This window comes from Esox lucius, chromosome 11, assembly GCF_011004845.1.
Source record: "Esox lucius isolate fEsoLuc1 chromosome 11, fEsoLuc1.pri, whole genome shotgun sequence".
Classification (NCBI taxonomy): domain Eukaryota; kingdom Metazoa; phylum Chordata; class Actinopteri; order Esociformes; family Esocidae; genus Esox; species Esox lucius.
The window spans coordinates 38,363,458-38,376,929 of record NC_047579.1 but is presented as its reverse complement, the minus strand read 5'-3'; the positions used below and the strand labels follow the sequence as shown (position 1 = coordinate 38,376,929).

At 42.3% G+C, this 13,472-nt stretch overlaps 1 protein-coding gene across 1 annotated transcript in view; it reads right to left on the bottom strand.

Moving 5' to 3' along the window:
* Nucleotides 1-10,431, bottom strand: part of LOC105013108 (integrin alpha-3) — a 35,373-nt gene extending 24,942 nt beyond the window's left edge. The window contains exon 1 of the mRNA XM_010874402.4: nt 9,906-10,431. Within this exon, the coding sequence (XP_010872704.2) occupies nt 9,906-10,105 (200 nt within the window). The 5' untranslated portion in view covers nt 10,106-10,431. The remainder of the gene's footprint in view (nt 1-9,905) is intronic.
* Between the last annotated feature and the right edge of the window lie 3,041 nt (nt 10,432-13,472).

Genomic DNA, 13,472 nt, shown 5'->3' with positions numbered 1-13,472 from the left:
CTGTTCTGACTCGCGTTTCAACAGCTCATTCATTGAAACAACCACAACATACATGCCAGGGGAATGGAATGAATACAGTTAGGGTTGGACAGACTAGCTGACACGTTTAAGGCCGGTTTCACAGACACAGATTAAGCCTAGTCTAGGACAAAAAAAAATAAAGCCTTTCCTTAAATATAGGACTGTTGACAGCTACTTTGTGGAGAAAATTTTGTTTAATGTTCTGCATGTGCATAACCTATAAATAGAATGACTACCATACAGTACTTCAGTTAAACATAAGATTCCAAGTTTGTAAGCGAGTGGCTTTGATAACAAGGGGCACACATCAAACCAATTTATTACATAGAACCCAGTTCTCTGGGGTCGGTTTTGGCTCAACAATGACACTTTTGAAACCACTAGCCAAAAATCCTGGGCCGCATCTTTAAAATGAATGCGCTAACTGTATGTTGCTTTAAGCAAGAGTACATGCTAAATTAATCAAAAGTAAATGTACCTTAAATCAGATTCCATGTAATGTGCTAGTACCAAATCTTGAGTATAGGTCTAAAAGAGGAGCCAATATAAAACAAAAAACCTTTTTGTTCGGCGACCTTGAGATCATTAGAAAGACAACATTCTGGTATGTGATTAGCTTTACTACCAGTCCCTCTCAGGAACATGAGCTAGACATACTCAGTCACTGCAGTATTTCATTACTGATTAATATTGTGATATTACGTGTTCTAATATCTGTAAGTGCAACAGCAGCCGGTGAATTGAATTACTTATTTGACATCTGTTCTTATACCTCAGTATGGTGAAGGCATTACTCTGTGAGAGAGACTTATGAAAGAATTGCCTATTACAGACAAGTCCTATGTTCAAATACTGGGTTTCCTATAAGCTTTCTGGACTTCTAGTTGAACTGGGTTAGCATTTTCAATTCGTTAAATGCACTTCTAAAGCAAAAGCGCCAGGTCTGTTCCATGGCACTGGCAAGACCAGAAAGAAGGGATTACAAAGAAGGAAATTAGTGATTTGTCTGCAGGTCAAGAGGGCTGACAGTGTGGGTATAAAGCCTCCATTGAGTACAAAGGTCACAAGGTCACGTTACTCCTCCACAGGAACCCTTTGTGTCTCAGAGACTGAGGGGGTGGGCGGAAGTGAATCAGAGTGTGTAAACGTTTTGACTGCTGTGGAAGTCTGGATCCAAACGTGACGAGCCAAACAGAACCTTTGCTCTCTCAACCTAGGGCTTCATTCAGGAAGTCTCTGTGTCTCTGACGTTCAGTTAGTAAGGTTAGAGAGAAGGTTCGGACTGACTCTACGGATCCAATTTCCATAATCTGAAAGGACTCTGGAGGCTCCTGGGAAACGGAGACTGCCAAGAATCTTTTCAACAGTTATTTTAGAAGGCCCTTGAGGTACAAAAAAGCAACAACTATTTTCCCAGAGTGACCTGGGATCTTTCCTCTACAGCACATACATTGAAGTCAAACAACTTAATCTGTACGAATGGCTATTTCCCTGCCCTCCAGCGTTTCATAGAGTACAAGCCCACGGAGCCTCTGACACGGGGGGCTGGGCCGTGAAGAATCCACCCCACCACCACCCTTCAATTCTCATAGCTCTGGGTGAAAAAACATAACGATGTGGTTCTCAAAGTAGAAGCATGAGCAGTCGCTCCTCTAGAGTGAATATGAATACGTCAGACATGAAACCTTCCTAAGACGACTGGTGCATCCCGTTGAAGTGAAGTGTTGATTTATTGGGTTCCCATGAGAGCACTGAAAGGGCACTTCACCAATTTATCTTTACAGTCATAAGTAGACACTGGTAAGATACTGGAAATATAACAGGAGGTTAGCGGTGAATTGTCCCTTTAACTCTTTAAAGTAACCTTTAGTTTCCCCATTCTCATTAGCACATGACAGTGATGTCATATACAGCCGTGACCGGGGCAGAATACCAGAACACTTAGGATCGTCAGCCTGTTAGTTGATGTCAACGCTGTGAAACATTTCGGATGATTAGGACTGTCAGTACTCAAGTATTGGGGAAATCTCTCAGTACCTCTGGGCAGTAGCTCTCCAGGACCAGGGTTGGAGACCCTTATACAATAATCTGGACAGTAGGCTATCAGACAGGAAAGATGTGAGTAGGTTTCACCAACCTGCAGATTTTTGGCTTTGTGTCAGCCTTTGTCCATGAGCAGGAACACATGTGTAGACTAGCAATGCATTGTCAAGAAACGTCTCCACTGAAAACGCTCACTCTTACCTAATGATCTGTCCTGATCCGATGACATGAGCCAAAGAGTTTTCAGAGGATCCCGCCTTGAGGCCAGCCAATCAAGCTAAATGTCCCACTTGATTGGAGACCAACCAATCAAGTGAAATAGAGAAGTAACTGCTGACACTTTGTATTATAGTCCATTTAACAGGAAGAGTCACTCAGGGACCAGCGTTTCAATCACGCAGTCCTAATCAGACCACAGGGAACCCTTTCATTCTCTGTGCAAATCACTCCCATTAACATCCACAGGAGTCAAAGGAAATTCTTCCGGTCATTACATCAGTGGTGACAGAATTGTTTGTCCCTGACTCAAACCACCAACACTGTTTTAAATTACTGTTGGAATGGCTGATCAAAGAGGAAAACAAAAGAAAACACAAATCGGTTTACTGGACATGTTTTAGTCTAAGTTCACTATTATAATGTTGCTGGATTCATTCATTGTTTTAATATACGTGTGAACATTTGCATCGCAAACTACATCTATTTAGGAAAACCAGAGCTGGTCAAAACACAAGTTGATAAGAGTGCACATTTTACATTCAGTAGTCCATTGTATATTTAAGTAAAAAGACCCAGTTTAGAAATAGAACAGAATTCAATCAGCCAAATCCACTAAATTCCACAGCCGATTCTTCAAGGGGCGACACACAACACACATCCCTTTCATCTACACTTAGCCGATTTGGCGTGGGGGGCTTCGCATATGGATTTCCATTAAAAGCTCGATTCAATTACAGGTAATAAAGTCAAGGAAAGGGAGAGAGGCTCAACTGCCATAATGTGTTTAAAGAGCTCCAGGAGCCTCCGCCGAGCTGCAAGTCAACTCTCATCCAGTTCAGTCGAGGGTCTCCACCTTTACTCACATTGGAATGCTTTGCCACAGCGAAAGTACAGTTAAAACAGGTGCAAGTGCAAGCCTCTTCATATGGGAGTGGAAACTCAATAGGACACACTGACATACTGTTTATGGAATGCTCATTATATGCTAAAATACCAAATTAGAGTGATGTGTCACCTCTAAAACATGCATGCATTAACACTAACATTTAATAAAGTTATATACAAACTAGGGCTATCAAAATGAAAACATTAACGCACGCAATTAATTAAAAACGCTTAACACTGTTCATTTTTTTGTCACCATTAATGCATTTTTACCTCAGAACCATAGTGCGTGGCCTGAGCGGGAGCTGCCACTTACACATTTGCAACAATACACGGGCAACTTTATTTGGCACATGACTTGGAGTGGTTGAGAGCACCTCACAATAGCTTATTTCAATATTACAATGAGGAGTAGCCTACGCATTCATGCCGGGAATTGGGTTTACTCTGCATTTTTCTGAGAATCCTGCCGCTAAATGGAGCGTTAACGATTTCAACGACGGCATGCCGCTTATGTGTGTGTGAACGATGTGTAACAGCACGTTAGTTCTCACACCTTAGAACACAGTCTGCGCCTTTCCAAGTTGGAAATTGGAATATATGAACAGCCGTGCCTCTCCTCAGACCCTTTTCTCAAACGTATCCCTAGATGCGCACAAATCCACCTGTTAACCTTGATTTTAGCATGGTATGTTATTTTGAGTTGTTGCTAGCCTAAACTAGACATTAATTTCGTCACCTGTCACATTTCCACTAAAACATATTATAATCGCATAACTAACAATTTCTATGCTGAGTATAAACCAATTACATATCTGATCCTGATTTATGTTTGTGGATACCCCTATTTAAGTAATCTACCTTGTGGCTTTTGGAAATCATTTAATAAAGACACCTATCTGGCTGTGGCCAAACACCTATCAAAAAAGCTACTTGTTTGTAGGCCCTGACCTGAACCCCATTCTAACCACATTTTAGCCTAATAATCAAAGTACAATGCCTTGAAAAGTGTGTTTTGATTCAGTGTTGGATAACATGCCTGCAGCTTTCCAGAGAGAGGGGCTGATGGGTGTTTTAAACAGAACCCTAACATAATTGTTATTGTACTTGGTGCCTTGAGCAATAGTACAGTGTTAGAAGATGGTAGAACTATTGGATCATAGACCAGCAACTTTCTATTTAGATTTACCAATAATAGATACAAATGGATACCAATAGATTCTGCATGTCACTGTGATAATTTTTGGGGAGACATTTAATGCCCATAAAATGTATAACCAAGCAATGTCCATAGTTTACAATAAAACAATACATCTTTAACGTAACCCACATGTTTTTAAACCGATTTTTTAAAATTTTGGATTCTAAAATTGTGATTAATCGCGATTAACTACAGACATTTAAGCAATTAATCTTGGTTAATCGCTTAAACGTCACAACAAAAGCAACCTTTGATCCTACATTGAGGCAGTTATGAAAGCCACACAAGGCCCCTATTCCTGTCTTTTATTGAGACAGGTGGTCCACTAGATTAGCTTGTGGAGTGTAAAAACGGCACAACCAAACAAAACATAAATTATTTTACCTGATGTACGTATTTCAACTTCATGGTTTGCTGGTATAGAAACCGCCATGCACTGCATAGCATCACTGTCTCTTAATGAACTGGCCGAACCAGAGCAACGTATTAAAACAGTTCAGTTTTAGAATGGCTGCCACATTAGCGCCTTTTATCACAAAATGTCAAATACATAACAATATGCCTCTGATGAAATAGCACGGTTTCTGAAACTTCCTGAAATGCTTTATCTGGTAGTGTGAACAATCACTTAGCAACGGCTTTGAAGGACAAAGTCGTGCACCAGGAATCTTCAGAAGGATTGGCAAAACTACACAGCACACAGGCTGTGACTGGTTTCAACTGGTTAAGTTGTTCTCACAATCTCTTTCCAGGGGAAGAGGTCTTAAACCAGTGGCATCTATGCCCAGGGCAACCCTCTGCCCCGTCGGTTGGCAGTTGTGTCACGTTGTTCTAAACGCATTATAACGCCTCAACAAATTCATTCCAGGAGACTTTACTGCACTAATTCCTACAGCACATCAGGTCAGCTTTTACAGACATGAAAGAGGCCGGCAGAAGAGCAGCTCTTCATCTTACTTTTGTCTTAGTCTTTAAGAAAGTTCTCTTAAAAAAAATTCATCTCTGATATTCCTCTCTGAAATGGAGGGAGGGGGAAATACCGGAATGGTAATGTCAGGGGTCAGTCTAATCACTTGGTGGCAGGTGAAACATAAACAGCTAACACTTTGACTCATGTAAAACATCAGCTAGCATGTGCCACTTGAGCAAGACAAGACATCTGAGGCTGGCCAATCTTCTTTAATTAGTGCTGCATTCCGTTCTAAGCCTGGGTGGTCATGACACCATTGATTAGACTATTGATTTAGAAAACCAACTAGCTAACTGATCCTGTCTGCTGGATCGTGTAATGAGGAAAGTATTTCCAAAACATTTTCTTGGATGTGTATGCACAGGAGGCTCGTTTCTGATATTTTTCAGAAAGATCTGAAGTGAAAAGACCTGGTGGGAAATAATTTGTGCTAGAGATTTTGTACTTGGACAGGACACCCCGACCCATCTTAACACAAATATAAACAAAATATAACTGCACTTAATTACCTCTGTATGAAACACAATAGGGTCTACTTTGTATTACCACAGTTTTACCAGTGTAGAACTACTTGACAGACCCCAGCTTGACCGGACCAGTCAAATTGAATACAGGTCTTTTCTTCTTCGTGCACTAGTGATTCTGTTCTCAACTACTGCAGTTAGGTCCAGATTACTGGGCTTTATGTTGTAGCTTGTCTCTGAGAACATCCCTTGGCATAGTGCTTTCCCCACAAAAACCTCTAAAATCCACCTACTCTCAAGAATGAATCACATACACAATAGAAATAAACAGCAAATCCATCTCTAGAACTACTGGGTAGCCAAGAAAACTCAGCTCAGTGCTTTGCCCGGGGGCACACAAAGCAAAATACTGTTGTTAGTTGAAAATGGCCAGTGAAATAATCCACTTTTAGGGCTGACTTTGTCCAACACCATGACCAGGGCCAGCAGCTTTTCCAGGCCAGGAAACCGAGTCCCATGATTAGGAAACATTTTCCGGCTCAAACACTACCAAGCCAGTCCACAGGCCGTTTGTTCTCATGACCTCTCTACAGGCACTGAACAGGCTTCTCCCTGGGGAACATTCACAGTCCAGCAGCCCGCTTAACCAGCAACCAGGAAAACTTAAGACAGATGTATGCAGGCCACATATTGCCATCACAACCAAACCACAGACATACAGAATGGACACCGTTTCCCTGACAACATGAACTCACCACGAAACAAAACCATAATGGCTGTTTCGTGAAGAAGAGCATCTGCCCACATCACATTCTTAACCTCATGGACATGTGGGTGTCAGGAGTCAGTTGACCGTGACGACGTTTCACAAAGCCATGTACACGACACCAGCATCCAGTGTCTCCCAGAGATCTGTGAGGGACACATGACGGCAAAACAGTTCCTCACATCTGTTACCAATGAGGATATTTCTGCTGTGAACTTGTGAAAGACTTGTGAAAGAGTCAGAGGTAATGATCCACAGACAGATGGAATGAGAACCACCAGATAAATCACGAGCTCTAAAAAGGATGAAGAACACAGCTCCGGAAAAAATTAAGAGACCACTGCACCTTTTTCTTTCCTTTTGAGTGAGGAACAGAAGGGTTAAACCGCAAATTGAACATGTCTGTTCCTCACTCAAAACTTTCCCTTTTAACTTTTTTGGAAAGGAAAGTCTCTTAATTATTTCCAGAGCTGTATATGGGGTGGGGGTGGAATGACCTGATATTCAATAATCACAAATGTAAAGCCTCAGAATGAGGTTGCAACTTCTATACAATACTACATACATTGAGTTTACTGGCTTAAGTGAGACACTGTTATTACTGAGACACTTTTTAATAGTACTTCAACATTGAGGTTTTTTAACCTCAGAGGTTTTCTCCTGGTAAAATAAAGGTTTCATAATAATAAAATTTAAATGACACAGCTTCTTTCACCTGTAAGGCTTTGCTGAAGACAAACAAAAATAATTAAAAAAATACAGCGACAGAACATCAGCTGAATTAGCTCCAACTCCAGTTGGAGGGTAAAATGCCATTGTATTTTTTTTGTCATTCTTTCAAGTAGGTATTTTTCAGTTTTAATCACACTGTTCGACCCACAATTGGGATTGTTTCAGGGTCAAATGGATTGAATGTAACACTATTCGGGCTCTAAGGGGAGGGCTCACAATATGTAGACAAAGACCTTGTACCCAGAATTATTATGACTTAGTTCTGCACTCTTTTGTTGTTTAGTCACCGTCTACAACTAGCCTGGGGTCATAATAACAACACATAACACCCAAATTACACACACACGTACACATGCACACGACATGCACACACAAACCCATTATATACAAAAGATAACACTGATTTGTTTATTCCCATTTCAACTCATTGTAGACCATAAAAGAACTGAACTCACTTCTCATGTTTTCCCCCAAAAACCTAGGTCCTGCCTTTCAATCAAAACAGGATTGTGTGCTATGCTGAGCATCAGATCCCCTTGTAATAAAAAGAAAACAGCCGGTAAGTGCCACAGCGGGCCGGTTGCCTTTCATGCCCCTGTTGTGTAATCTGTGGCCTGCCAGTCTCCCTGAGGGCATTTATTTTGCCAACCAACAGGCCCGTTCAGGCTGCGGCAGAACAGCCTTAGCTAAGCATCTCCTCCAGGCATTAGCACTCCAACCAGTCAGAGGATTATGTGGAAGATTGCAACAGCACAGGTAATTACGTGAGAAAGCAATTGTTTGTGTGAGTGTGTGTGTGTGTGTGTTTGTGGTACTCTCACTTCAACTCTCTCCTTAATACAATATCCATTCAAAAGCTGGGAATATACAGGAGAAAATCATGCGAGAAGGAACATACAGTGATTTCATCCACAGATCACGTGGCTTGTACCAGCCCATTGTGTACTGCATACATCAAACAGTGGACTGCATACATCAAACAGTGGACTGCATACATCAAACAGTGTACTGCATACATCAAACAGTGGACTGCATACATCAAACAGTGGACTGCATACATCAAACAGTGGACTGCATACATCAGACAGTGGACTGCATACATCAGACATTAGAAATAGCCTGGTCTGCTCCTGGGCCTCTGCCGAAGCATACACTGGACTCCATGGTTCTCAGAGAGCTGCAATCCAGCTTACCACCTCAAACACTTGCTTAAATCGAAGCAGTGAGGACAAAAAGAGCTGGTTAATGGGTTCAAGTGGAGAGGACAAGGGGGACAAGGAGGGAACACATTAAATCAAGTGAGTCAATACTAGACTATTGAAGGATGTGGTGAAACACCTGATGCATAGCCCAGGACAGAGTACCGCCCAGGAGGCAGCTGTGTGTGTAATCAAAATGTTCAGGGGAGCCACGATCGTGTTATGACTGACCTCACCCAAAATCTGAAGAAGTTAGCTGCCTGAGGTAATAAGGATTGAGGCTACGAGGACATGCATGGTCAACCAATTGATCTCCCGCAAGCTCAGAGTGGAGACCTACAGGTCTAATTTGTTAGGTCAGGTTGGGTCAGTTGTCTTAATAAGCCCAGTCATATTTCCGTTGTCTTTTACAAAAAAAAAATGATGTCAAATGCTGTACATTTTGTTTAAAGATCTACACACTAAAATAACGGTGCTTTAGCTATCTCCCTGGCCAGATATTGGCTACGCCATACTACTCCCCCGCCCCCCTTCATAGCAGAACACTAGTGATAGACAACCAAGAGACAACATACCACCCCCCATCATCATCAATTAGTTGACCAGGCATGTTCACATACCCTCACCACAAACCTAGGCTTCTGCTCAACAGGCGAGCATCATCTTGTGGTGTCACGCTGGAAGCCTGTTGGATGTGGATTTGGTGTCCTTCAAGATCCCAGTAGACTTGCCTGAGTTAAGGTTTTCCCCAGCAAATAAAGGTTAAGTGGGAAGCTTGCTGCATTTTCATCAAGACCACAATAGGCAAGCTATCCAACCAAATTGTTTTATATTTAAAAAATGTTTCTCTGTTTTTGCACTTTAATAAGATTGCACGGCCCCTGCTATATAATCAATTGGTTATTTGCCTACCACCTCAATTTGCTAGTTGAGGCAAACGTTGTCAGCCTGTGAGTCATACTTTGCCGATCAGTTGAGACATGTAGATTAATATTTTACTAAAGAGCATGTACCACACCTTAACGAAACAGGTCTGAAACCATAGGTCTCTAATCGCGTTTTCAACTTCGTCTCGCACGTGCATGATTGGGCTTGTAGAACAGACGTGAAGTCAAGATTTTAAAAGTTTACGATTATTTATGTGATGAACTGCATTAATGCAAAAATATCTACATGCATTTGATTATTATGGTGTGGTTATGTATACACTTTTGTTGAAAAGCTAAATTAGGCAGTAGCCCTGCCTAACGGTACTACAGAGCAAGACGGTTTAAAGTTAGTTGCTGAACTTGAGTGAATGTGAAGCGATCTGAAAAGGCAGGTGCAGTGGCAATAGCCTATATTTCCAACCGCAACCTGAACCTAGCAGAATGTACAATCAAACTAAAGAGTGACAGTTACTTACAAGTATCTTTTCTCTCCCAACGTCTGATTGTGGAGTGCCACCGAGAACCCAAATAGACTACCCGGGGTTTTTCCAGTCTTGACAACCGGGAAACGCACGTCCAAATTGAAAGCTTGAAGGGACTGCAACGAGCACGACAGGACAAGAAACAGGGTGTAGTACTTGTCCACAGAGAACCGGAATAGTTGAAAGAAAGCCATGGGGAATTATAGGTTATATTTTCCCCTGATATAGGCAAAAAATCCTTTGTCCACTCGCAGAGTTTTCTTTAATAGTTGTCTAATTACTTTCAAAGCGTCCCCGCAAGTCAAAAGCAGCGTGCACACAAATGTGCGCAGCAGAATTACCCCTGCCCTGCCTCCCTGTCTCTCTAGGATACACTGTCTTCGAAGATTTACAACATTCGGACGATTGGACCACCTCAAACGGGCTCACGGCAGGCTATTAGTCACTCTTCCGGACTGTAGTGAAATCACAAATGAAATCAATGGAGAGGTTAAACCACACCACACCTTGTCTGCTCGTTCTGACGACCGAAAGAAAGCCATTGCAATCGTGCATTGCAAGTATCTAATGCCAGACCGCGCAGATCGATCAACCAGTGGGAGTGCGGGAGCTTTGAGTGTAATAACAATAGCCGAATCAACTGCGCCAAGGAGAAAGTGCCTTTGGAATAACAATGCTGCGGTTGTATGTAGTCTGACCACTTTGAACAACCATTTAAAACATGCACACTTTATTCATTCCTCCGTAATTTGCAAGTTTGTGAGCGGAATCCTACAGGGTGATTGTTTAAAATATTATGCCCGTACGATGTTTTAAATATATATTCAGAGACGTAGGCTTATTTCGTGTAATTTGACATAACGCGGCTACTACGGTTGACAGTGTAGCCTACGCCTTGCCTGCCGGTCCTTGGGTTCTCAACGCTGCTGATCACGTATGTCATAAAAGCTGACTTGTTTTATCGTTTCTGGATAGTTGGAACGTTTAGTTGTCCGTTTGTCCGGGATCCCGAATTTTCGTTCGTGCGCTTGCTCGTTCGCGTTTATCAGTGGCTATTTCTCTCACCCTACTTTGTATATCGGGTGAATGATGTGTTTGAATGGTTTTAATATTTTCTAAATTAAGTTGACTGCAGAGACTAAAAAGTCCAATAACAAGTGTGCTTGCATTGTTGCTAACAGAAAATTCACTAGTTGCACGAAGCTGCTGCAAAGCTCAGTGGTCAGCGCAGGTTTCTCTATTTCCAAAGAATTTGAGGTCGAGGCCGAGTAATCATTCTTAAGAACACCATGCAGTTTACTTTTAAACAACTGTATGACTCAAGATTTAAATGCGTTTCCACACGAACCTGATAGAGATTAAAAGGTAAATATAGGCTACAATGAAGAACTATAATTTCTCCTAGTGGAGACCGGGGATGGATGTAACACGGGATAGTTGTAATGAGTGACGTATTATCATGTTATTCACAGTGCACATGCTCAGTTGAGTCCTGGACCCTCATGAGGAAAAACAAGTTCCTGTGATAAACAATAGATTCTATTGACAGAAATATGATTTTGAGGTCTCAAAATAATTATTTGGACCATTGTTTTGTGATGGCAATTTCTTTGTAATTCCATTCAGCAAACTTGTATCAGGTTCAGAAAAAGGCTGTCTGGAGATGTGAGAAAATGCCTTGACTAATCCTGAGTAAATGTTTTTGTTATATGTTTTGTTTTCAATGAGCAGAAGTTCAAAAAATTCTTGGTGCAGTGCTGGAAATGCAAATCATGGGCCCATCAAGCCTGTACCCCAGGACAGTCATACCAGTTTCACAACTGTATCCCTGGATAGTCATACCACTGTCACAGCTGTACCCCAAGACAATCATACCACTGTCACAACTGTACCGCAGGACAGCCATACCACTGTTACAACTGTACCCCAGGACAGCCATACCACTGTTACAACTGTACCCCAGGACAGCCATACCACTGTTACAACTGTACCCCAGGACAGCCATACCACTGTTAAAACTGTACCCCAGGACAGCCATACCACTGTTACAACTGTACCTCAGGACATTCAGTGTCACACACAAACACACACTCTCACAGACAAACACACACACAACGAACGTTCATGCATTTAGCTTAGATTAATTGCTGTTTGGTTGAAAAAATAATGAGTCTAAACTTAATTATTATAGCCAAGGGTAAAATAATATTTTTTATTATGTCTGCCAAACAAAATGTTAAACATGGAAATGTTACTCTCATTGTCTCAAGGTGTTTAATAATCTGTTGTAATTCATGATTTATGCACTATTTTAATCCGGTATAGTTAACCCCATTCATTGTTACAACTAACCCAGATCTAGGGGTTAATTGTAACACTTCACTGCTTGTATGTAAAGTCGCCTAGTTGATTGTACCGGACAGTTGTAGGTTGTGTATATCAGGTTTTGAACACACTACCACAAACCATCTCTGAGAAAACTGTGGAAAAGTTGAAATGTGTTACAGTCATCCTCGGTCTCCCCTAATATGCTTTTAAGCTATTCAGATCTGTTCCGTTATACTTGGCTGAGTGATGTATCTTGCTGTTGAGAACCATCTTTTTCAAAAACACTTTGATGTGCTCAAGCTTAGATGTTATTAACACGTGTCCTTGCATGTTTGTGTGTGGGAAATTTGCTAGCCACGCCAAGCTCCTGTGCAGCCCAGTGGACAGGGCAACCCTGAACAACTCAGGAAGATCTAAATACACAACCCCTCATGAAGCTGCTTGAGATTAGTGATCAAAGCATGAACCTTGTGCTGGGGAAAATAAAAGGCCACTCTGAACTGTTCAGTTTTGTCACAAAACGTGTCGCAAGTTTTGAAGGAGATGTTAATCTGCATGCTGTCTACAGGAATGTCCAACAAAGCATTGGACGTTGGACAGATCATTTCATGTAATTTCTCTACAATTACTTGAAATGTTCCATCCATCATCTTCCGCTTATCCGGGGCCGGGTCGCAGGGGCAGCAGTCTAAGCAGAGATGCCCAGACTTCCCTCTCCCCAGACACTTCCTCCAGCTCTTCTGGGGGGACACCGAGGCGTTCTCAGGCCCGCGTGTCCTAGGTCTTCCCCGGGGTCTCCTCCCGGTGGGACTGGACCGGAACACCTTCCCAGGAAGGCATTCTGGAGGCATCCGAAACAGATGCCCAAGCCACCTCAGCTGACCCCTCTCGATGTGGAGGAGCAGCGGCTCTACTCTGAGTTCCTCCCGGGTGACCAAGCTTCTCACCCATTCTCTAAGGGATTGCCCAGCCACCCTGCAGAGAAAGCTCATTTCGGCCGCCTGTATCCGGGATCTTGTCCTTTCGGTCATGACCCAAAGCTCATGACCATAGGTGAGAGTAGGAACGTAGATTGACCGGTAAATCGAGAGCTTCGCCTTGCGGCTCAGCTTTCTTCACCACGACAGACCGATACATCGACCGCATTACTGCAGAAGCTGCACTGATCCGTCTGTCAATCTCCCATTCCATCCTTCCCTCACTCATGAACAAGACCCCTAGATACTTAAACTC